The sequence below is a fragment of the Emys orbicularis genome, chromosome 1 (assembly GCF_028017835.1).
Source record: "Emys orbicularis isolate rEmyOrb1 chromosome 1, rEmyOrb1.hap1, whole genome shotgun sequence".
In the NCBI taxonomy this organism is placed as follows: Eukaryota; Metazoa; Chordata; order Testudines; family Emydidae; genus Emys; species Emys orbicularis.
In genome coordinates this window covers 86221773-86246392 of record NC_088683.1, presented here as the reverse complement: position 1 = coordinate 86246392, position 24620 = coordinate 86221773, and the positions used below count along the sequence as shown (strand labels likewise).

The 24620-nt window shown below is 43.9% G+C and overlaps 1 protein-coding gene across 1 annotated transcript in view; it reads right to left on the bottom strand.

Moving 5' to 3' along the window:
• PLXNC1 (plexin C1) overlaps window positions 1-23944 on the bottom strand; it is a 102219-nt gene extending 78275 nt beyond the window's left edge. Inside the window, 5 exon segments of the mRNA XM_065417273.1 lie at window positions 5731-5831; window positions 7625-7759; window positions 9978-10106; window positions 22522-23721; window positions 23723-23944. Of these exon segments, the coding sequence (XP_065273345.1) occupies window positions 5731-5831; window positions 7625-7759; window positions 9978-10106; window positions 22522-23721; window positions 23723-23944 (1787 nt within the window).
• Between the last annotated feature and the right edge of the window lie 676 nt (window positions 23945-24620).

Sequence of the window (24620 nt, the reverse complement as noted above, 5' to 3'; positions counted from 1 at the left end):
TATTTCCTGAGTTCTGTTTGTTTCAGGCCCTGGACAATGTGTCCTTCTCTGCCCTAAAGGTGGCCTTTAATGCTCATGCACAGTACTAAAAGAAAAGGTGATTTTATAGGAAACAGTGACAATGGAAAGGTATAACACACAGAGCCCCATCACACCAAGTTCTTATTACTCCCCAGTACCAACTGAAATGATGCTTGACATGTTGGTAAAGCACACTTACTTAAGGGTGAGATGATCTTGTTATATCCCTATCCTTAGGCCTGGTCTACACTACAATGTTAAGTCAACATAAGCCGCCTTGCCTCGACCTGTTTATGCACGTCTACACTCAAATTTGACTCCAGCCAAAGTAAGAATCCCATTACAGCAATGTAGTAAAACCACCTTCCTGAACGGTGCAGAGCCATGATCAACCTACTCTGACTGATGCAGTGCGAGTGTAGACACTGCACGACCTGAGTCAACCCTAAGAGTCCTCCCGCTACTGTTCCACAATGCCCCTCTCCCTGTGACAGTGACTGCTCTTCTCATAATTTCTGCCCAAGGATGAAAGAGACCAGAAGCCTGCCCCCCCCCTTCCCTCCTTGAAAAACCCCACATTTTTGAAATGCCCTTTCCTAGTTGCCTAACTTGACGAACACACCTGGCAGCTCACTCAGCAAAGTTCTATTTTCGGAGAATCAGAGTATCTTTATTAGTTTCACACCAAATATTACAGAATGCATATTGGCAGTTAAGAAATCAAACAGTACTTACAAATGCACATCACGCACCCCAGAATTCAGAGAGTGTCAGAAAACACCCAGCCATATTTATAAAGGTACAGCAAGCACCACACAACTCCTAGTGGCAGGGAAAGCCACAGGCACAGTAGTATTTATTATTTTGCAGCAGGCACAAGGGAATAGATGCCAGCAGGCAAAAACCAAAACAATACATACTTTAAACTATAGAAGAGAGACACTCTCTCAAGACAGCAAGAGAGAACACTAATGTGGCTAACTGTAAAAAGGAATCTTTAAAGCCTCCCTCAAATGTATAGCTCCACATTGGGCTCCTGTAACAGCCCTGGTGTCAGGTTGTTCAAACTAGCAGACAGCCACTCCACCTTGCCCCTCCATCCTGGTGGCAGCTTTTCTCTCTTTGCCTCACGTATATGATGCCTATACAACATGCAGCTATAACCACTGGGATTTTTTCCTCGCTGAGACTAGTGAATAAAACACCAGCAACCCTTCAATCTACCAAAGAACATTCCACAGTCACCTACTGAGCCTGTAGTTAAATCTTTCCTTGGTGCTGTCAAGGTGGCCAGTGTACGGCTTCATGAGGCAGGGGAGCAAGGTGTAGGCTAGGTCCCCCAGAATCACTACAGGCATTTTTACATCACCAAAGGTAATCCACTGGTCAGGATAGAATATCCCTGCATTCAGCTTTCTCAGCCGTCCTGTGTTCTTAAAGATGAGAGCATTATGCACCTTCCCTTACCAGCCTGCATTGATTTCAATGAAGCAGCTCTGGTGATCCACTAGCACCTGTATTACCATAGAAAAGTAGCCCTTTCTGTTGGTGTACTTACTAGCAAAGTAGGATGGTGCCAAAATAGGGATATGTGTTCCATCTATCACCTCGCCACAGTTCGGGAATTCCATGGCTTCAAATCCATCCACTATTTCTTGCACATTGCCAAGAATCACAGTCCTGCATAGCAGGAGACAATTAACAGCCCCACACACTTGCACGACAATGGACTCCACTGTGGATTTTCCAACTCCAAAATGATTTCTCACTGAACAGTAGCAATCTGGTATTGCAAGCTTCCAGAGCATGATCACCACACTTTTCTCTACTGTTGGTGCATCTCTCATTCTGGTGTCCCTGCACTGGAGGGCTGGGGCGAGCTTGGCATAGAGATCCAGGAATGTGGCCTTTTGCATCTGAAAGTTCTGCAGCCACTGCTCATCATCCCATACCTGCATTACAATGCAATCCCACCAGTCAGTGCTCTTTTCTTGGGCCCAGAAGTGGCGCTCCACCATCTGCACCTGCTCATGAACACCACCAACAACCTGGAATTTTTGTTTTGCTATGTCCATCAACAAACTCTCCTCAGAGACATCATCATCTTCCTCATCTTGGTTGTTGCAGTACTTCCTGAAGGTCAGCATTCTGTATTTGCAATGGTCATGAGACTAGTGCTGAGCTCTGAGGGCTCCCTGCTTGTGTCAGAGACAGCAGACACTGAAAAGTACCACACAAGTTTGTGGCATTTTTAAAAAAATGTCATAAAAATTATGGAACGTGGAAGGTACTATGGAATGGAGAAACTTGCATGCTGGGAACTTGACACCTAGCTTCCCAAAATGCCTGGCGAATCATTACTATCCCAGAAAACACTGAGAAAATGTCCCCAAAGGCAGTGGCTCTGGTGGGGGTGAATGGCCCACTGGGATACCTACCCGTGGTGCACCACACTACATAAACACAAGCACTCCTGGTGAATACACACAGCACCAACACAAGCAGCCAAGTTTACTCATAAACTTTGACAACTATACATTGACATAACTTGCAATGACTGCAGTTTGTAGTGTAGACATGGCCTTAGCCCATACTGTATAAATAATAAATTGGGATCTAACAAAGCCACATAATTTTTTTGATCCATTGGGTACTTACAAGTGACTACTGGTATCTGGCAGACAGTTAGCAGCTATCAGCATTCAGATTCAGAAAATTACTAGGGAGGGAAAGAGCTATGCATTAAGAGTGAGCAGGTGAGGGTATCTGGAGCCCAGTCATGATGGAGGCAGAGAGCTGGGACTGGATCAGCGGCACTGTAAATGAGGGAGCTGGGACATGGAGGCAAGAGAGAACACAAAGAAATTGATGTGAATGACTGGGAATCTTGAAGACGGGAGCAAGTTTAGAAGGACAGAGTCTGGCAATGGCTGAGAGCGGGTGGCAGATTTGACAGAGTCAAGGTGGCATGGTCCAGTTTAAGTATTTGCAATTAATTTCACAATGAGATTTGCAAAATGCATGAATTTGTGTACAGACAGATGCAGAATTGAGAATTTGTCACATCTTTACAAGCAAGCAAAATATTTATTCTGTTAAAGATCCCTTTTTACAATGTGCATCACTTCATTCATATACCATGAAGAGCACTATATCTAGATGTACAGATTCATTACTGTATGATTAAGTCAATAAAGGACCTTCACCTAGTTTACCACTGTGTTAACCAAAAAGCCATTTTGGTTTACTGTACTTCATCTCTTTATTGTCTTGCTGCAAAATGCTGGTTTCCTGGTGCAAAAGTACAGCCCTTTCTGAAGAAATGTGGCCTGATTTCAAAAGTGCTGATCAACTCATTTCCCACTGAAGTCAAGGGGAGCTGCAAGTGCGCAGTACATTTGAAAATTAAGCTGCTCTTCAATAAGAAAAATAACACAGATCTGTTAAGTATCAGAGGGGTAGCCGTGTTAGTCTGGAACAGTAAAAAGCAACAGAGAGTCCTGTGGCACCTTTAAGACTAACAGATGTATTGGAGCATAAGCTTTCGTGGGTGAATGCCCACTTTGTCAGACGCATGTAATGGAAATTTCCAGAGGCAGGTATAAATATGGAGGCAAGGTTGTATTCTTTTCCTATGTGAAATGCATAAAAAAATATTAGCACCTTCAACTGGATTCATTCCAACATACTTCAGTTAAGCACAGATTTACATGTGGAAATTAAATATAGATCCAGATGAAATGCTCTATTCTGTTATTAAAAGTTTTGACAGACTGAAGGGAATGTATGCACTAGCCCTTATTTAATGAAAAAGTAGAAAAAATATTTTTTTGTTTCATGTATACAGATGTGACAAGATGTACATATTTTCACATCAGAACACCATCATTTAAATCAATACTGATAATTTTATCCCTTTAAAATCAGGAGATGATAATAAGTTTTATTCAAATAAAGGGAAAGTGTATTTAAGACAAACATTTATCCTTAAGTAAAGGAGCAGATAAGGATAAATTATTGTACAAAGAACAATATCTGCTGACAACAAGAAGTGTACTTCTGGCACATGATAAAGATATATTACAGAGTACATTGTTTTTAGTATATATGTAGAAACTTAAATAAAAACATTTGTTAAAAACATCTCCACCTCTTTTTCTAAAAACTCACTTTTCATCCTCAATTTGCAAAAACAAATCCATTAATATTGAAAAATCGTGTGGGTGTTAAGTAGGTTGCATATTACAGTAATTTGGTTTCTTAAAAATGCAGATTTTCTTTCTCTCCAACAGATGGAAACTTTTGGTGATATCTCTCCCCTTCATTAACAGGAGATTTACTGATTAATAGCTCTCATCTATTCTATGTGTAACTTCTCACATAGAAAACCTGAAACCTGAAAAGCTCAATAAGGGTAACATAAATAACAAAAGAACATAAAAACAGGAACAGCCATGCTGGGTCAGACCAATGGCACATCTAGCCCAGTACCCTGTAGTGGCCCATCCCAGATGCTGCATGGGCAATGAATAGAACAGGGCAAATACTGAGTGATCCATTCCCTGTGGTCCAGTCACAGCTTCTGGCAATCAAAGATTTAAGGACACCCAGAGCCTGGGGTTGCATCCCTGACCATCTTGGCTAATAGCCATTGACGGATCTATCCTCCATACTGATGGACCTATCCTCCATTAACAACATAGTTTTGGTGGAACTTCTGTTCTGGGTCAGCAAAAGACAACTTGGATAAAACAACTTAAAAGATACTTGATTACTTTCCACCAATATCTGCCTATGCCTGGGTCTTCAACAGCAGTCTGTTAACATCAACGCAAAACAAACCGGATGGGATTAAAATTTACAGCAGTCTGCCAAACCTGCCCATGCAGCTTCAAACAAAGCAACAAAACTAATGGCAAAAATGGGAGATGCTTAGGAAGTTGTTCCCTACTGACCTAGAAGAAAAATCTTCCTAACATTTTGCATAGAGAATCAGACAAGAATTCTAATACAATGAACCCTAACTGCTGAAGGAGATTCAGGACTTTATTTATATTTTCACATACAAAATATGCCTAGCATTAAAAAGAGGGTCTCTAGATACCTGTTCATGATTTAATACAACAAATGATTTTTTAAAACAGAAGAATTCACTCTTCTCACATAGAAGAGTCCTACATAAATTTCATCGGGAGATCCTAAATGTCCAGAGGTTAACACAGCCCCTGGAAGGCGTGGAGCCCCTTCTCATGTGACAGTAAACATGTCATATATTTATAGCTAGAGGGCTTCATAAAAATTCCCCTATAGCTGAAGAGACACTTAGGGCTTGCCTACCCTTAAAACACTACAGTGGCACAGCAGCGTTGCTGCAGCTGAGCCACAGTAGCATTTCAGTGTAGCCATTACCTCCACCGATGGAAGAGGTTCTCCTGTTGGTGTAGGTAATCCATCTCCACAAGAGGTGGTATCTAGGTTGACAGAAGAATTTTTCTGTCACCCTAGCACTGACTACACGGGGGGAGGGTAAGGCTAGTTTGACTATGTCTCTCAGGGTGTGAATTTTTCACACCTCTAAAAGACATAGCTATATAAATATAAATTCCTAGTGTACATCAGGCCTAAGTATATTCTGAATACAGCCCTGAATTATTAAAAAATAACATTTAATTATGTTTTTGTATGAAAGTCTAAAATATCAGACAATACCTTTTGCTTAAATGACACCATCCACAGTGTGGATCCTTTGCAGATAAACATTCTTTACAGGAACCATATTTATTGCAGTTTGCAACCTGTATTCTTCTCACCTAAAAATACAGAAAGCAATCACTTACACTGAACCGTACTAGCTCTGCTCAAAAAGGGCAAAAGGAGTAGGGGATCCAAAGATATTTTAATATTTATACTAATCAGCAAACTAACATCACTACAAAATTTGCCCTGAGTTTTTCATGAACCTCATAAAATGAATGTTTATTCTTTGCCTTTAAAAAAATCTACAGCAAGCAAGTGATGTACTTAAAAAAAATAGATATCCACTGGATATCTATGGAGTTTTCTCATTAGTTAACTCGTAAAGTAAGGTAAATTTTAGTCTGGAAAACTAGCTATTAGGTCTAACTTCTGAAAAATCCCATGTTACCATAAGTGGATACGGGAGAAATACTGGAATAGCATAGTGAATTATGTATAATAGAAAGGGGCATGTTTATGATGAATCTTCTAGTTTAGCAGAGAATGGATTTTTGCCTCTTAAAAATCAAATTTTTGAATGTTGCAATGAGTGTGCATCCAAAAATGCATGTGCAAAAAATGCATCTGTGCATGCAAATAGATATTTGCATGTATGCATTGGGTAACTACACATGCAAACTGGTACAAATGCATGGAATTATGAAACGTGTTCAAAATTCCATTTTAGTGTGCAAAAACAGGTTATTGTGGATACATGTATATTTGAAAATTTGTCTCTAATATTCCAATTAACCATTTTCAATATGAAATAATTTAAATGAAAACTATGAACATTATTTATAAATGCTAAACTTTTTCCTGATTCAAAATATTTGCTTATAAATGGTATTGCAGGCATTAAGATTGTTTGTTTTTGTTTATTGTGGTTTTGCTCAGATCCTCGATCAACTCTTATTCGAAATACATACAACAGAACCCAATTTATTTGAAGGTGTCTGAAATAATTAGAGGTTCAGATCATTAGGGGAATTTACTAACAAACTTAAGTCTGTACTCAGGATCAGAAGTCTCCTTTTATGAAAGATCTTGCTAAGCCCCTAAGCAAGGTTTTGGAGAGGTATTTATTCCTAAATGTTTCTCCATAGTAATTTGCTCTTCCAACAAGACTAAAGAACATCAAGCTCTTTCTTCTAAAGATCTAGACCTATTTTTAGAACAGTAAACTTTTGCACTTTGAGATTCTCCATCCTTGAAAGTCAAGGGGTGTCTATAACAATTTGTAATCATTCTGCTAGATTTTAGGGTAAAAATATGATTTTCACTGGCACTGAAGAGACTTTATCGTAAGGGAAGGTATAAAGGTCATGGGTGAAATACTGCCCCACCAAAATGAATAGCAGTTTTGCCATTGACTTCAATAAAGCCAGGATTTCAAACCCATATCTCGAGTTAACATAATTCAATAGTACTGACTGCAAAGCCTGCTACCAAACGCCGCACATTATAGAGAACTAGCCCACTGGCTCAGCGCTTTGTTCCCACAGAGTTTATGAGACCTGTTTATCAGCAGGTCTTCTATGCAGCTTGTGTTCAGTCATGACTGGTTCAAACACTCTAGTCTCGATCCAGCAAAACACTTAACCATGTGCTTAACTTTAATCATATGAGTACTCCCTCAATGGGAGAACATAAAAGTCATCATGGGTTTAAGTGCCTATTATGAGCTCTGCGGGTCTAAAGCGAAACTTTGGGGGATGCAGCCAAGCTTTGGTTAACTGCAGTTTGGATAATCAAGGTTTGATTGTAATTCAATTGAAAAGCTCTACTTATACAATAACAGAAAATGTATTAAAGTGTTCAAGATAGCAGTTAATCATTTAATCATTTTATCTAGTATTGTACCAACCTCGTTAGCAAATGCCAGATATATGTAGTCACTATCCACTGGGTCAAGTACAAGTTTGGGAAAAACAGAAGATTCTTCTTCAATTTCATACAAAATCTCTGGGCAGTTTGGTTCCATATTGTCGTTAAGAATAGTCTAAAAACATGAGATGTAAAATTATCCACTAAACCCCTTAATTAACAAGAAGACAGTTAATATTTTAATCATAAATCCTTTCCGTGCTCTGACAATGGCTACATCATTAGACCACTTAGAGGACTTATTGTGATGTGATTTCTTTAGAATGTGTCTGGTTCTCATAATTCAGAAAGCTGGAGGACAAGAACATCAGATCATATTTTCTGTAGCATAGAAACTAGATATATTTTGTACTGAATCTGGATCTTGGAGTAGGGTAGGTAATGTAATTTTTATCAGTATAAAGTAACTAACTGAAATCAACATCAAACGAGGAGGAAGAGAGAGATATACCCATATGATATGAAGTATGTAACAATTTCTATCGGTAGAGTGGAGGGTGAAGGGGTCTATAGTACGAACTAAGGTCTAAGATGTAGACCAGTGGTCCCCAAACTTTTCACATCGGGCCGCTCCTTACCCGTCCATGCCCGGGAGACATGGCTGGGGCTGAGTCGTGGCTCCCAGGGGAAGGAGGGCGAAGATAGGGATAAGGGAGTCAAGGCTCAGGCCAGAGCTGCAGCTGGGCTGGGAGCCAGGGGCCGAGGCCAGGGCCAGGGCTGGAGCTGGGAGTGGGGCCAAGGCTGGGAGCGGAGCCTTGGCCACGCAGCAGTTGGGGCCGGCAGCAGGAGCCGCATGTGGAGTTGCGGCCAGGCCAGGGACCGAGGCTGAGGGCAGAACCAGGGGCAGAGTCTCAGCCAGCAGCCGGGACCGCAGCTGGGGGTGGGGCCAGAGCAGAGATGGGGGCAGAGCATGGCTGGGTGGTCCCACCACGCCCCCCCTAAATGTTCCACCACACCCCATTATGGGGATGCGCCCCACAGTTTGGGGACCACTAACGTAGACCGATCTTATGCCTTCTTCTCTGAGAAGATGGAGAGTGGCCCCTACCCTGCTTCATGGCAGAGGTTCAGCCCCCTAAATCCACGGGTACTCCCAGAGGCAAAGACTATCTGGGTAGAGGCTCCATGCTTCCACACTGCCACCCAAATCCCAATACTCTCTGCAGCCCCTTGACAGTACAGCTCTTGTCTGAGTAATGCTGTACGGGACTTGGCTCCCCGGACCCCTGCTTCCCAGGACCACCCCTCAAGGGGGAGTTTCCACAGCATGAAAAGGAACCTACACAAGTTATTGCTGACTCTGTCTCCAGTAACAGGAGTTGCTTTGCCCTGGGGCTTTTGGGGTTGATGAGAGGATGCTTGTGAGTTGCTATTCCTCTTCCATATCTCACCCAACCCAAATCCACAAGTGTCTACGCCTCTCCTCTCACAAAAGTAAAAGGAGTAGGGGATCCAAAGATATTTTAATGTTTATACTAATCAGCAAACTAACATCAGTACAAAATTTGCCCTGAGTTTATTTCTTATTTCCACAAACAAGGCTAAGCAACAGAGACGTGTTCATGGTCTCCACTGAGCTATAGAAACATGAAAGCCTTCAGTTTTATTTAATTATCAAAAATTGGTCTCCAGCACCCTGGAAACAAACAGGAGAAAGTTTTTCATAGTGTATTCTACTCTACTCCAGCTGTCTGCTTAATAAAAACAAAAAAAGTCATCTTTTGCAGTGTAGACAGGAAATGCACTGTTACAGAACTCTGGGGCAAAAAATCTAAAATAAAAGAGAGTTGCCTCCCGGGTTTGACAGTGAGATGGAAGCCTTTCATTTCTAAGTTTTTGATTCAAAACAGGCAAAGGTCAACTGCTCAGTAGCCTTAATAAAATGAGTCTGGTCTCGGTTCCTAATGGACAGATAACCACAGACACAGAAAAATGTTTTTTTAAAAACAACTAGAGAAATCTAATAATATTTGGTATCCACTGGTAAACACAGACTAACTAAATGTGGTACAAACAATAAATTAAGGACTATAGGTATTATTTAATTAGTGAAATATATTTGTGGATTTTAAGCAGGACATATAATCTCATCTGGATGTTATTTTGTTCTCTGTGTTCCTCTGTCACCAAGGGACTGTAAACCAATAATTGTGCATTTGAATGTTTAGAAAGTGAAAGTAACAATACTGAAGTTCTTTAAAATGCAAACAAAACAGAATATAGAGCTATCCAGATGATGATGTTAATTTACAATATAATGTATAAAATAGAACACGGGAAACATTTACTCATTAAAACACATTGATTAGGAAAAAATCCCACATTCCACTAACCTTCAGTAACTGTCCATCTTTTGTTCCCAAAAACAAAACTGTCTTGTTCAAAACTATAGTAGCATAAACAGCTGATAAATCAGAATGGATCAAGGTTGGTGACTTTTTGACCGGTGATAACAGTTCTTGCTGAAAATCAGACAAGAGAAGAACATGTGACAAAATTATTCAACAATACTCTAAAATGCCCTCCCCTTATGGGCCACAATTTTTGGAGGTATTTCTATTCTCAACAGCGTGTCAACACAATATACTCTTGGAAACGTACAGAGAGATGTGACGGTCCTTTTGTCAATCTGGCCTGTTTAGCCATTGACTTCAATGGGACAAAGATTTGACCAAAAATCAAGTACCCAGTGAATATGTAAGTTTATCATAGATTAGCTTCTTTTTATGCAAATATAAGTACTAAACAATTACTAACATAAATGGGGAGGGAAAGAAAGAATCAAAGCAGATACAGCCATTTATTCCTTGATACACTGTGGATATCTATCCAGATACGAAGCCTGTTATTGGTACTACTTCTCTGGCCAATTGTCTACATGTCCACCCCTGCTGTACTATACTGCAAAGCCGCTCTGCTGTTTTAAAGTCTATAATGTCCAGATCTACTATGAATTACTGGCTCCCACTCCATGCAATCCTCAGTGTGCCTTCAGCTGGGTCCATGGAACCCTGCTTCAGACCTGAAATATGTTCAGTAGCCTCTTTTAATGAATGCAGTTACCCAGGATACAGCAGGTATAGAGTCAAACAAATAGGTATTGTTGTTTTTTCTCTTGCCAGAAAATGAAGTGCTTCACCCTTCCTTTTTTGGTTTCCTGCTTTGCAGTAAAGGAAGCTGAATCTTATATAACATATTGCTAGACCATAAGAACTAGAAAGTGCCATACAATTTGTGATATTGTAGGCATTAAATACAGTTTATTCCCTTGCTTTCCTCTCCATCATAACTTTGTTATGCATAAAATTAAAATTTCCGTATTTAATTTAGATCCAGTAACAGTCTTCATGATAAAAATATAACTAAATACTATAACAAAAATTAAAAAACTCTGTGAAGATGTAACTATGATATAATATTATTATAGACATATTTTAATAACAAATTAATTACTTTATTAACAGGCTGGGCCAAAATACTGGTGTAAGATTTACACTATAGAGACAAAAAACAGTGTTTGACGCACTATGTCTAAACAAAACGTATCTGTGGTCATTTCAATTCCAAGCATCACCCACAATTCTTTGTTGAAACTGAGTGGTAAAACTATATAAATTTATGGAAATGCCTGGGCAACTCCAACATAAGAAAACGTAGGGCAATATCACTTTAGAAAATTATTTTTATATCATGCAAAAAAATGTACAATTTATTATTAATCGTATTATAGGGCCCTCCAGAGACCCCAACCAAGATGAGGGCTCCATTGTGCTACATGTTTTAGAAACACATAGGGTACGTCTTCACTACCCAGATCGGCGGGTAGTGATCGATCTATCGGGGATTGATTTATCGCGTCTAGTGTAGAAACTATAAATTGATCCCCGATCGCTCTGCCGTCGACTCCAGAACTCCACCGCGGCGAGAGGCAGAAGTGGAGTCGACGGGGGAGCGGCGGCAGTCGATCCCGCGTCGTGAGGACGCGAGGTAAGTCGAACTAAGATATGTCGACTTCAGCTACGCTATTCTCGTAGCTGAAGTTGCGTATCTTAGGTCGATCCCCCCCCGCAGTGTAGACCAGGCTTAAGTTAGAGACCTTCCCTGCCTGAAATGGCTTGCAATCTAAAACAGCAAACCTGGACGCTGTTCCTCACAGGCAGATCCCTACACCTGTATGGAGCTTCATCAAAGACAGGAACCTAACTAGCTCCCTTGGAAGGTCTGGTCATAAACAGACAAAGGATGGGAGATGGGAAGCATTATCCTCCCCATTTTACAACTGGGGATTTTAGAAAAATGACACGACTTCCCACATTCACAGAGTGAACCTGTGACAGAGCACGCCAAGTCAAGTCCAGTGACAAGGCCCTCCTCCGATGGAGAGAATATTTTTCTACAATGTAAATCCACTCTCAATTAAAATATTTTCCTGTAACTTAAATTAGTTACTTTCAATTAGTTTGTAGAAAGCACATTTAGGGGGAAAAAACTTGATTAACGTTGATATTAAAAAATATATATATCTTTTTTCAAGGGGTTGGAAAACACAGAGAGATTGCGATGCATCAGTACAGAAATGTAAAGTACTCAGTTTAGGCATGAGACTTCTGTACAATGGTCCTCTGTTTTAAATAAGGAAATCATATGATTGCAAGCATTTTAAGAAAAAAAGTTAATTGACCTTTCATTTTTGTAGCAGATCAAAGGAAGACAAACTTGAACCATTAGCCCCTACAGTGAATTTAAGTTAAGACTGAGGAGCAAGGAGGTCACCAACTGTTCCAAGATTGGATTTCTGGGACCATCATGATTTTTTCAGGGAATGTTGTGCAGGAGTCAGGGGTGAAAGTAAGGTGGTACGGGCCGGTACGGTGTACTGGTAAAAAGTGGCCGCCGGTACCGGCCCGTACCACTGACTTTAAAGCGCTGCCACGGCAGCGCGTTAATGTCGCTGCCCCTTTTGCGCCCCCCGGGGCCGCGATTTAAAAGGGCCCGGGGCTCCGGCTGCTGCTACTGCGGCCGGAGTCCCGGGCTCTTTAAATCGCCACTGGAGCCCCAAGTGGCGCGGGCCAGGCAGTGCAGATGGGCTGGCTGGGGGACACTGACCCCAGCCCCACCCCTTCCACCCAAGGCCCCACCCCTTCCGGGGCAGCAGGGGGCAGAGCTAGCCCCGTACCGGTAAGAGCTTAATTTTACTTTCACCCCTGGCAAGAGTGAAAGGAAGACAAGCTACTCAAGGTGTCTTGCAGAAGCTGCACAGTTAGACCCTGGAAGGAAGGAGGAACTACCTAGACATTGAAACACTATGGTGACTGAGTTTTATTTTAACTTATATACTAGTAGATGAGTGGTGCCATTCTTTAGCATCCTCTCTTTCTGACTGAAGAAGCAACCCTAACAAGTTTGAGAAAACATCACCCCAATTCTCCTTGCTAGATGGAGGGGCACTATAATATTAAGCTTACATGGATGATGAAAGGTTTGGTGGGCCATCAAAACAAAAAAATTGCCTTCACTCTTTTACAGCCTATTTCCTATCTTGTCCCCTCCCTTTGGGGTGCAGCTGCTGTTCCTTTCATCCTTTTTTCACAAGCATTTAGTTTTTTAACCAGCCCTTTTACTTCTTCCACTGTGACCAAATGGGTTATAGTAGTGCAGGGTCTTCCCAGGCTTTTCCTTTCATAAGTAAAACCAATCTTGATTCAGCCCTAAAAATGTATTTACAGTTGGAGTTTCCTCTATGCTTCATTAGTCATACTTCTCCTCCCTTCCGTGTTCCTCTATTCCTGAACATTTCTGTGACATAGGGCCAGAAAGGGTTACACAACTAGCAGGCTAATTGACCCAGATTCAACCTTTAGAGACATATTAGTAGATAATGATTGTGTTTGAGGTTGACAGTGTAACCAAATGGTTCCTGTCTATCGCTGTATTCTGTTAATTCAAAGATCAAAAGGATATGTTAATATTTATGTAAACTGTGAATGTTGTAATATCATTGACTTTCTCTTTGAAGTTTGTGGAAACTACCTGTAAATGGTAGGAGATGGGCAATTGCCTTTTATTAATCCATGCAGCTAATCACTAGTGGTTCTTAGGACATAGGAGGTTACGTCAAAGACACTATTGTTCACCCAAGGACTGCACGCTGTCAAGAGGCTGCTAGATAACTATAAAAAGAGCCCTAGACCCTGATCCTATCATCTCAGATCTGCTTAAGCTTCATCAGGGGAAGTTTGAGTTGAAAGAACTTTTTACAACTCTGAAGCTCACCAGCTCTACTATGAACTGACCTTAGAACTTTATTCATATCTGTATGTATAATGATCTTTTAACCAGTACTCACTCTCTTTTCTTTTTTAATAAATTTTAGTTTAGTTAATAAGAATTGGCTGTAAATGTGTATTTGGGTAAGATCTGAAATATTCATTGACCTGAAAGCACTTTTTATATACGATGAAAAAGGTTTTCACTAATCCTCATCATATTTGACTAGGCTGTCTGGGTGGAAGCTCAAAGCTGGGTTGCTTTAAGAGAACTGTATTTCTGACTTCTGGGTAACCAGTAAGGTATTGTAGAAGCTTTTCTGTTGCTGGCTCAGTGAATCTAAGTATTAGAATAACCACCAGCTTTGGGGATTGTCTGCCCCATTCTTTGCAATTTGCCCTAATTAAGCAATCTCAGTGTGGCCGCCCCTGGGGCACCGGTCACAACTTCCAAGATCCATAAGAACACAAGAAATGTACCCAGAAAAGACCATCCTGTCCAACATGGTTGCTCTCTCCAGTTCTTAAATCCCACTTTTCTGCTTTAGTCTACACTCCTCAATCTCCTTCACTTTCACAAACAAACCCAGATGTCTCCTGGATTAATTTAGACTGTGTTACAACCACCTCATCTTGTAATGTATCCTGTTTATGACCCTTTGCATGAAATTACTTATACATGTTCTATAATTTACATCTAGATTTCTTCCACTTTGAGTACAGCTGTGACTGCTAAATTCATGCCTCTATGTTCTGTCTTGATTTTATTTAAATGTTTTAGAGTGCAAGCTCCTTGGGGAAAGGACTATGTTTTCCTGTTTGTACAGCTCCGAACTTACTGCAGCTGCTCAGTAAGTAAAGATACAAAGCCAGATCCTTAGCTGGTGTAAATGGACACAGCTCTACTAACTTCCCTGGAACTGCACCTATTTACAGCAACTGAGGACCTGGCCCATAACTCTTCATTCCTTTTTGGCCCTGCAAAATAGGCCCTATTTTAGTTTTGCAATATATCAATAGCAGGTAGTAAGTAGACTCTCTCCTTTAGTATGTTCATTCCCTTGCAATAATTAGTTAGCAACCGCTTTCCACCTAGAACAGTCACAGATAAATCTCAGAATAGAGTTTCTTGCCTAAGTTAAATTGATTCTGATCATTCATCTAGATTAAGCTAGGGTTACCATTTTTTAAAATAACAAAAAGAGGACACTCCAAGGGGCCCCTTCCCCGCCCCAACTCCGCCCCTTCCCCGCCCCGGCCCCATCCCAACTCCGCCCCTTTCCCAAAGTCCCCTCCCCAACTCCGCCCCCTCCCCTGAACGCTCCGCCCCCTGCTCCTCCCCCTCCCCTGCTTCCCGCGAATCAAATGTTCGCGGGAAGCCTGAAACAGACAGGCAGGCAGCAGGTAAGCTGGGGCGGGGGGGGGGCGCGAGGAGGCGCGGCCCAGTCTGGCCCGGCTCGGCTCGGGCCCTGGGCTGCCAGCCCCGGTTCCGGGCGAGCACGCCAGCCCCGGCCCCGGCGACTCCAGCTCGGATCGGGCCCCGGGGCACCGGCCCGTCCGGCACCGGCCCCAGCACCAGCCCCGGCCGAGCGGCACCGGCCGGCGGCCGAGCACCGCCGGCCCCAGCGGCTCCGGCTCCGGCCCCAGCGCGGATCCAAGCCCCACGACCCCTCCCTATTTTCCCGGACATGTCCGGCTTTTTGGAATTTCCCCCCGGACGGGGATTTGATGACCAAAAAGCTGGACATGTCCGGGAAAATCCAGACATATGGTAACCCTGGATTAAGCCACTCTCCCTATTTACAGAGTCATGTATGCTAATTTACTGTGCACAAAATCCTAATCTCTCGGCAGGGAGTGATATTCCAATAGTTCCCACAGGGCAGGCCCAAAGCCCATTGAAAGGGAAAACTCCCATTGACTTCAAAGGGCATTGGAACAAGTATTCCTCATGTATTTTAGCCATGGAGCTTCCATTTCAGAATTGTAGGCATCCAAAAAATGCTCATTGGTATGCAGCCAAATTTCTGAAAACAAATTCAGATTGAATTTGGTGATTTCTCATTGGGAAAAGCACTCATTAATTTGAGAAGAAAATGTGCTCATCTGCACGTAATTTCTATTGCAGGGTCCAATAAGACATATATTTCAGCTGTATTTATAATTTGATATACCCAAAATTAAGGCAAGAGAAATTTGGATCAGAGAAAAGCAAGGAGAACAAAAAAATTACAAAACTATAACATTTTGTTTGAGGTATAGTTCTGTCCCCTTGCTCCCCTGAATGCTAATTATGGGTCATGAGTTGCTGGGAGTTCCACATCATATAGCTATAAATTGTGTATATATTGTATATTGCTATAAATGTAGCAACCTAGGACAAAATGCCATGTGCAAACCCCACTGTATGAAATCATAGCATAATTGGTCCAGTCTCATAAGCAAAAATGCAACATATGGCCTAGTGAGCATTGGAGTTATATGTTTTGAAATAAAGTTGGTGGATACAGATTTTAAATGTACTTGTCTGAAATGCTACACTTAAATACATTGCTAAAACAAAAGCACAAGTTCTGTTTGACCACAGTAGCAATATTGTGTCAAATCACACCCACCCACCCACCCAGACACACACACCCCCTCTGGTTTCAATCCAGTAAAGTATTAAAACTTATGCTTAATTTTAAACACGAGTAGTTCCTTTCAAGTCAACAAGATTATTGGTGTACTTAAAGTTAAGCACATGCTTAAGTGCTTTGCTAAATCAGGGCCAGAGTGCTCAGTACCTTTCAGGATCAAGTTTCTAGTGGAATCTCCAAACCATTGTTCCATGAAATGCAGGAATACAGATGATCCAGTATGCATATACCCCTAGTAATACAGACCCTTTGCATATCACTCAGAACCACAATGCAGAGGCAACATTCATGAAGTGCAAGAGCAGTGTGAATGTGGACAAATAGGAGATTCCCACACAAATCAGTCAGAAAAACTAGGGCTACCATATGTCCGGCTTTCCCCGGACATGTCCGGCTTTTCGGTCTATAAATAGCCGTCCGGGGGGATTTTTAAAAATCTAAAAATGTCCAGGATTTCCCCCTGGTCGGCTATTTATAGACAGAAAAGCGGCGGCCAAGCGCCACTGGGCACCCAAAGCCCCTTCCCGACTCCCCCATCCCCTGCAGCCTTACCACGCTGTCCGGCCCCGCAGCTGTCTTCCCCCTCCTCCCCTCCCCTGAACGCTCCGCCCACCTGCTCCTCCCCCTCCCCTGCTTCCCGCGAATCAGATCTTCGCGGGAAGTCTGAAAAGAAGCAGGGGCAGGCGGGAGGCAGCAGCAGGTAAGCTGGGGCGGGGGCGCGAGGAGGAGAGCTCCGGGGAGGCGCGGCCCTGGCCGAGCGGCTCCCTCCGGCCCGGGCCGAGCGGCGCCCGGCGGCCCCAGCGGCTCCGGCCTGGCTCGGGCCCCAGGGCGGCGGCCCCGGTTCCGGCCCCAGGGCGGCGGCCCGGCGCCGGCCGAGCACCCCCGGTCCGGCCCGGCTCGGGCCCCAGCAGCGCCGGGCCAGCCCTGGCCGAGCACCTCCGGCCCGGCCACAAGCCCCGCAACCCCGGCCGGAGCTCCGGCTGGAGCGCAGCCCGATTCCTGGGCTCTTTAAAGCCGGCCCTGGTCAGGGGACAGGAAGAGGGGGTTGGATGGGTTGGGAGTTTGGGGGGGGGGCTGTCAGGGGGGCAGGGGTGTGGAGAGGGGTTGGGACAGTCAGGGACAGGGACAGGGAGCAGGGGGGGTTAGATGGGTCTGGGGTTCTGGGGGGGCTGTCAGGGGGGCAGGGGTGTGGAGAGGGGTCGAGGCAGGCAGGTAGCAGAGGGGGTTGGATGGGTTGGGAGTTCTGGGGGTCCTGTCAGGGGGCAGGGAGCAGTTGGATAGGGCATGGGAGTCCCCGGGGGTCTGTCTGGGGGCGGGGGTGTGAATATGGGGTTGGGGTGTGGATAAGGGTCGGGGCAGCCAGGGGACAGGTAGGGTCGTAGGGGGGCAGTGAGAGTGGGGGGTTCTCAGGAGGGGGCAGTCAGGGGACAAGAAGCAGGGCGGCGTAGATAGGGGGTGGGATCCTAGGGGGCAGTTAGTGGCAGGGGTCCCAGGAGGGGGCAGTCAGGGGACAAGGAACAGGGGGAGTTTGGGGGTTCTGAGGGGGGCAATCAGGGGGTGGGAAGTGGAAGGGAGTGGATGGGGGTGGGGCAGGGGCGGGGCTAGAGCAGGGCTCCTCCCCCCCAGCATCCTCTTTTTTGCTTGTGGAAATATGGTAACCCTAGAAAAACAGTGCTGTCACAAAGCTGTGGCATGTCACCATATGCTCTTGCTGAGGGCTGCACTCCCAATACCAAAATGTAGCATCCTGAACCACAGCAAAGAGCCAACATGATGGGTCTATGTACACTGGCCTGGCCACACATCACTGATTTAGAACATGGTCAAGAGGACCAGGATTTGCAATATTTTTTAAAAGGGCATTTTTTAAGGGTTGCTGGCAAAAGGCAGGGTTATGTTCAGATGAGCCAACCAGCCACAAGAGTTGCTCAGAGCTCCAATTCCAGGCAGTGGTAATAATACAACATATTCATGTTGCCATGACTGTAGCCAGATAACAACCCTATCTTTAAAAGATCTGGGATGTAAAGCATACAGATCGCCAACTACCTGCTGCATTTCTACACATTTTTTATGCTGCACAGTTGATGTTCTGGGATACATGGTGCTCCTTTGTGCCCAAAAGCCCTATCGATTTCTACAGGTTTTTTTTTTTAAGTTTTGCATATTGAATGACAAGTTGTGCATTATTTTTCTGAAGATTCTGAACCCATGCACACTTTTGACTCGAAGGGGCATCACATTATGCAAGTGAACCACCTTGCACATTTTTGAGGGAAGATGACAGAAGAATGCGAGTAGAAATATCTGGAAGATGAAGCATGCATGCATGCATGAAGTGAGCACATGTGTTGTGTTTACCTATCCTAGCCTTTCGTGCTTGTAAAATGACTTTTTAAAATGGAATTGAATTTGTTTCTGTGTCTTTCCTGCAAATGTGTATAATGAACAATGAATTATCATTAGGGCTGTCAATTAATCGCAGTTAATTCATACGATTAACTAAAAAAAATTAATACCGATTAAAAAAATTATTCACAATTAATTGCAGTTTTAACTGCACTGTTAAACAATAGAATACCAATTGAATTTTATTAAATATTTTGGGATATTTTTATACATTTTCAAATATATTGATTTCAGCTACAACATAGAGTACAAAGTGTACAGTGCTCACTTTAAATTATTTTTATTACAAATATTTGCAGTGTAAAAATGATAAACCAAAGAAATAGTATTTTTCAATTCACCTCATACAAGTACTGTAGTGCAATCTCTTTGTCCTGAAAGTGCAACTTACAAATGTAGATTTTTTTGTTACATAACTGCACTCAAAAACAAAACAATGTAAAACTTCAGAGCTTACAAGTCCACTCAGTCCTACTTTTTGTTCAGCCAATCGCTAAGACAAAAGTTTGTTTACATTTACAGGAGATAATGTTGCCCTCTTCTTATTAACAATGTCACCAGAAAGTGAGAACAGGCATTTGCATGGCACTTTTGTAGCCAGCACTGCAAGGTATTTACTTGCCAGATATGCTAAACATTCGTATGCCCCTTCATGCTTCGGCAACATTCCAGGGGACATGTTTCCATGCTGATGATGCTCATTAAAAAAATAATGCGTTAATTAAATTTGTGACTGAACTCCTTGGGGAGAATTGTATGTCCCCTGCTCTGTTTTACCCACATTCTGCCATATATTTCATGTTATGGCAGTCTCGGGTGATGACCCAGCACATGTTGTTCATGTTAAGAACACTTTTCACTGCAGATTTCACAAAACACAAAGAAGGTACCAATGTGAGATTTCTAAAGATAGCTACAACACTCAACCCAAGGTTTAAGAATCTGAAGTGGCTTCCAAAATCTGAGAGGGATGAGGTGTAGAGCATGCTTTCAGAAGTCTTAAAAGAGCAACACTCCAAATCAGAAACTACAGAACCCGAACCACCAAAAAAGAAAATCAACCTTATGTTCGGGGCATCTGACTCACAAAATGAAAATGAACATGTGTCGATCCGCACTGCTTTAGATTCTTATCGAGCAGAACCCATCATCAGCATGGATGCATGTCCCCTGGAATGGTGACTAAAGCATGAAAGGACATATGAATCTTTAGCACATCTGGCACGTAAATATCTTGCAATTCTGGCTACAACAATGCCATGAAAACGCCTGTTCTCACTGTCAGGTGACATTGTAAAGTATTATCTCCTGCAAATGTAAACAAACAAACCCTACTTCATCGGATGCATGCAGTGGAAAATACAGTAGGAAGATATATATACACAGAGAACATGAAAAAATGGGTGACTTTACTGCCAATGTAGGCAGGAACCAGTGAAGTTTAACGTTGTGTCATGATTAACTCTAGAGTTCCAAGTATCAGAGGGGTAGCCGTGTTAGTCTGAATCAGTAAAAAGCAACAGAGGGTCCTGTGGCACCTTTAAGACTAACAGAAGTATTGGAGCATAAGCTTTCGTGGGTGAATGCCCACTTGCATCTGATGAAGTGGGCATTCACCCACGAAAGCTTATGCTCCAATACTTCTGTTAGTCTTAAAGGTGCCACAGGACCCTCTAGAGTTCCAGTTAGTGACACATTAAACATAGTGATCCCTGTCTATACTGACTGCAAAGCTGTGTTTAGCATCATGTTAATTAACCCAACTCCTCATGGTCATATTCTAGCACAACCTAATTTTCCAGTAAAGATAAGCCTTTTGAAAGATTGGAGTTATTGCTGTAATAATGGGACTATGCTTTTCATCTAAGACAGAACTATTCTTTAAATAATGGATGTTGGTCTTCCATATTTAGATACTTAGATACCATGGTAATGACAGCCATATAATAGATTGTAGTATTTGCACTCCTTAGACCCATTTCCCAAAAAGTCACAAAAAACAATTCTCTAGAATTTCTGATATGTGAGCTGTGCAAAATATTTATTTAGGGTTTTTTGTGTGGATTGCTATTGGAAGTTTATAATTCACTTTTGCCATGGATGACAGTCTGATAAAACACCTTAGATCACCAGTAAAGAAATCATATAAACACTTACAATGAAAGAACCAGCATCCAAAATTCAATTTCTAAATAACCATTGTTTGAGAAGGAGAGAGTTTTTATTAACTCCTTTCATTCAATTTACCATCAGTGACCACAGCAATCAAAGTGAGTTACTGACACCTAAAAACAGAGGGTGAAATCCTGGCTCCATAGAAATCAATGGGAGTTTTGCCACTGATTTCAATACAGCCAGGATTTCACTCACCTAATCTTATGATTCCATTTGGAAGGGGACAGATTTTTAATCTTATTTGATGTGACTAGCTATTTTTAATATAATATTTTACATTTATATTGCAGCTTTTATTTGGAAAGATCTCAAGAGTGCTTCCCTAACTGTGGTTAGGGAAACAACCTCTTCTCATGCAGTTTCCAAAATACTCCATCCATTATTGGACAAGGCTGTCCTAACTGAGAAGGGGGAGCGGGTTAAACTGCAGAATGCTTGGGTGTTGGAGGATCTGCCAGAGATCCTTTACAGATCACATTCTTGTCTTTTTGTTGCTGTTTCTTTTGCCTGTTCTCACTTTCAGGTGACACTGTAAATAAGAAGCCAGCAGCAGAATCTCCTATCAATGTAAACAAACGTGTCTGTCTTAGCGATTAGCTGAACAAGAAGTAGGACTGATTGGACTTATAGGCTCTAAAGTTTTACACAGTTTTGTTTTTGAGTGCAGTTATGTAACCAAAAAAAAATCTGCATTTGTAAGTTATACTTTCAAGATAAAGAGATTGCACTACAGTATTTGTATGAGATGAATTGAAAAATACTATTTCTTTTATCATTTTACAGTGCATATATCTGTAATAAAAATAATAATACAAAGTGAGCACTGTGCACTTTGTATTCTGTGTTGTAATTGAAATCAATATTGAAAATGTAGAAAAACATCCAAAATATTGAATACATTTCAATTGGTATTCTATTGTTATAAGTATCATTAATCGATTCATTTTTTGAGTTAAGTGTGTGGGTTAACTGTGATTGACAGCCCTAATATTTAGTATTCATTATTATTATTTATACAGCCCCAGAGATGTGCATGGTGCACTAGGGGTCGGGTGGAGGAAGCATGTCTAGATGGCAACAGGACGTAGGAGGATTTGAAGCAAGGTCTCCTAAATTGCAATCCTGGCTCTACCCCTCATTTGAGATGTAACCGTGAACATGTCTGTCTTCCCACATCTGCAGAGGGGAATGATTCCATCTACCTCAAGGACCAGCGAGCACATAAGGCTTTTAAAATATAAAGCTCTCTCTAAGCCTTCTGGGGAGCCAGGTCCCTGGGTGCTGGCTCCGGATCAGCTCAGGGGCGCTCGGACAGGGATTTTGACTGGGGCCAGCTGATCTATTTCTCCGCGGGCAACAAGCTTAACCGAAGTGAAGGGGAGACTCACAGAATGGCGGTTTCCATTGATTTCGCCTGAAGAGCTGCAACTGCTGCTGTTCCACTTCTCGGCCATCTGCTGCATGTCGAAGATGCAGAGCGCTGTGGAGTCCCAGCGCCGCTCGCCCGGCTCGGCGCTGAAGACCCCGGCCCACAAGCCCGCCTGCTCCAGGAGGCTGGAGGAGAGCAGGGTGCTGCGGACGCCGCAGTCCAGGCGCAGCTCGCTTAAGCACCTGGGGACTGAGAGGTCCTTCTTCAGCACGGCCACGCTGGGATGCGCCGCCGCCTGGTGGCCCGCCAGGGGTAAGGGGTAGTAGGGGAAGAAGAGGTGCTCGCCCCACAGGAAGGCGTCCACGAAGTGTAGTGGGGGCCCTTCGGCGGGGCGCTTCAGCGTCGCTGAATCCCCCCCGGTCAGGCTCATCTCCGGCAGGCTGCGCATGGTGAGCACTGTGTTGGCGTCCGAGACCGAGGGAACGCACCTCAGATCGGAGTCGGACTGCTTGGACAGCGAGTAGGCGGCGGCCAGCGCCAGCAAGCGGCGGCCGGGCTGCGGCGCGAAGAGCACCCCGGTGGTGGAGCCTTGCGGCAGGCAGCTCACCACCTCGGTCTGGTTGGTCAGCACCGTCAGGTTGCCCAGGAACCGCACCTGGCAGCTGCCGCCGTACAGGGTCCAGCCGGTGAGCAGGCGGCCGCCCTCCAGGTCGGGCAGCAGCAGCTTGTTGTGGGTGCCCGCCGGCTGCGCGCAGTCCTGCGCCCCCGCCGCGTGCACCTGGTGCAGCAGGCTCAGGGACGGGTGCAGCTTGTAGAGGCAGTTGCCGCCCGCCAGCAGGAGGCTGTCCCCGCTCGCCGCGATGTTGTCGATGGGCACGGGCAGGGTGTAGTGCGGCTGGCACACGACGACCCCGGCCCCAACCAGGGCGATCAGCAGCGCCCAGGGCAGCGGGGGCGCGGCGGGGCCGGGGCGCCGGGAGTCCTTCTTCCTGCACGGCCCCATGGGCATGGCCAGCTCCTCGATCGGCTCAGCGGCTGCTCTAGCTGCCTGGCGGCGGCAGCTGCCCCATGCTGTGCTGCGGGGCGGGAGAGGCGCTGTGTCGTTCAGCCCCGGCTTCCTCCGTCTGGCTGCGGCGATGGGAAGTTCCTCTCCGGGAGGCTGGGCTGGGCTCCTGGGTGGGGGTTTGGGCCTTATACTTGCTCTTGCACTTTGCTCTTGCGCAAGTTTCCTTCCCCAGCCACCCCACGTCCTGCGCCCTCCAGGATCCAGCGGGCTGGGGCCGCAGCCACCTGCCCAGCTTTGTTCCTGGGTGCACTGCAAAACCAACGCTGGGCTCCTGCTGTGAGTGAAACATCCGACAGCCTCTCAGCCTAGATGGGAGCAAAGCACCCTGTGCGCCATGCAGGCTTTGGCAGGCTTCTTGGAGGTGTCATGAGAGCATGGCTGGGGCCCACTTGGACTAGGGTGACCAGATAGTAAGTGTGGAAAATCAGGAGTTTTGGGCGGGAGGTGGAGGGAAAGGGGGTATAGTTGCATATATAAGACAAAGCGACTAATATCAGGATGGTCTTGACAATATCGGGATATCTGGTCACCCTAATTTGGACTGCCAGGCTGACACAGGTTTTAAACCTCTTGGGGGGGGGGGGGGAGAATAACACTGGAACAAGGGGCCCCACACAGCTGATTTTCCAGCATAGATGGGACTGTAGCTGTGGCCAGTACAGTGTGTGACTTTCTCTAACCATCTCATCTTTATTACAGAGACCCATCGGGGTTCTCACAACACATTTTTTGATGGCCTCAGAGTGCAGCCACCAACTCTTGCCAACAACAGCTTTGACAATTTTCCCTAAAATACTTAATTAACTTTAGGAAAAACAAATCAATATACACATATACATGTCCAGTGTAATTTCTTTATATAAGGATTTTATTTGTGCAGACTCAATAATAAAAATAATGTATAGTTGTCTCTATTCTTTACTGGACCTACACAGAATAGAAACAAATAATGTGTTTTGCATGTTCTTGTCCCTTTTTGTTGTTTCTTTTGCTTTTTTGGTTGGTTGTTGCTAGCTCGTAAGTCTGCTGCTGTGAAAAGTGATACCTGTATA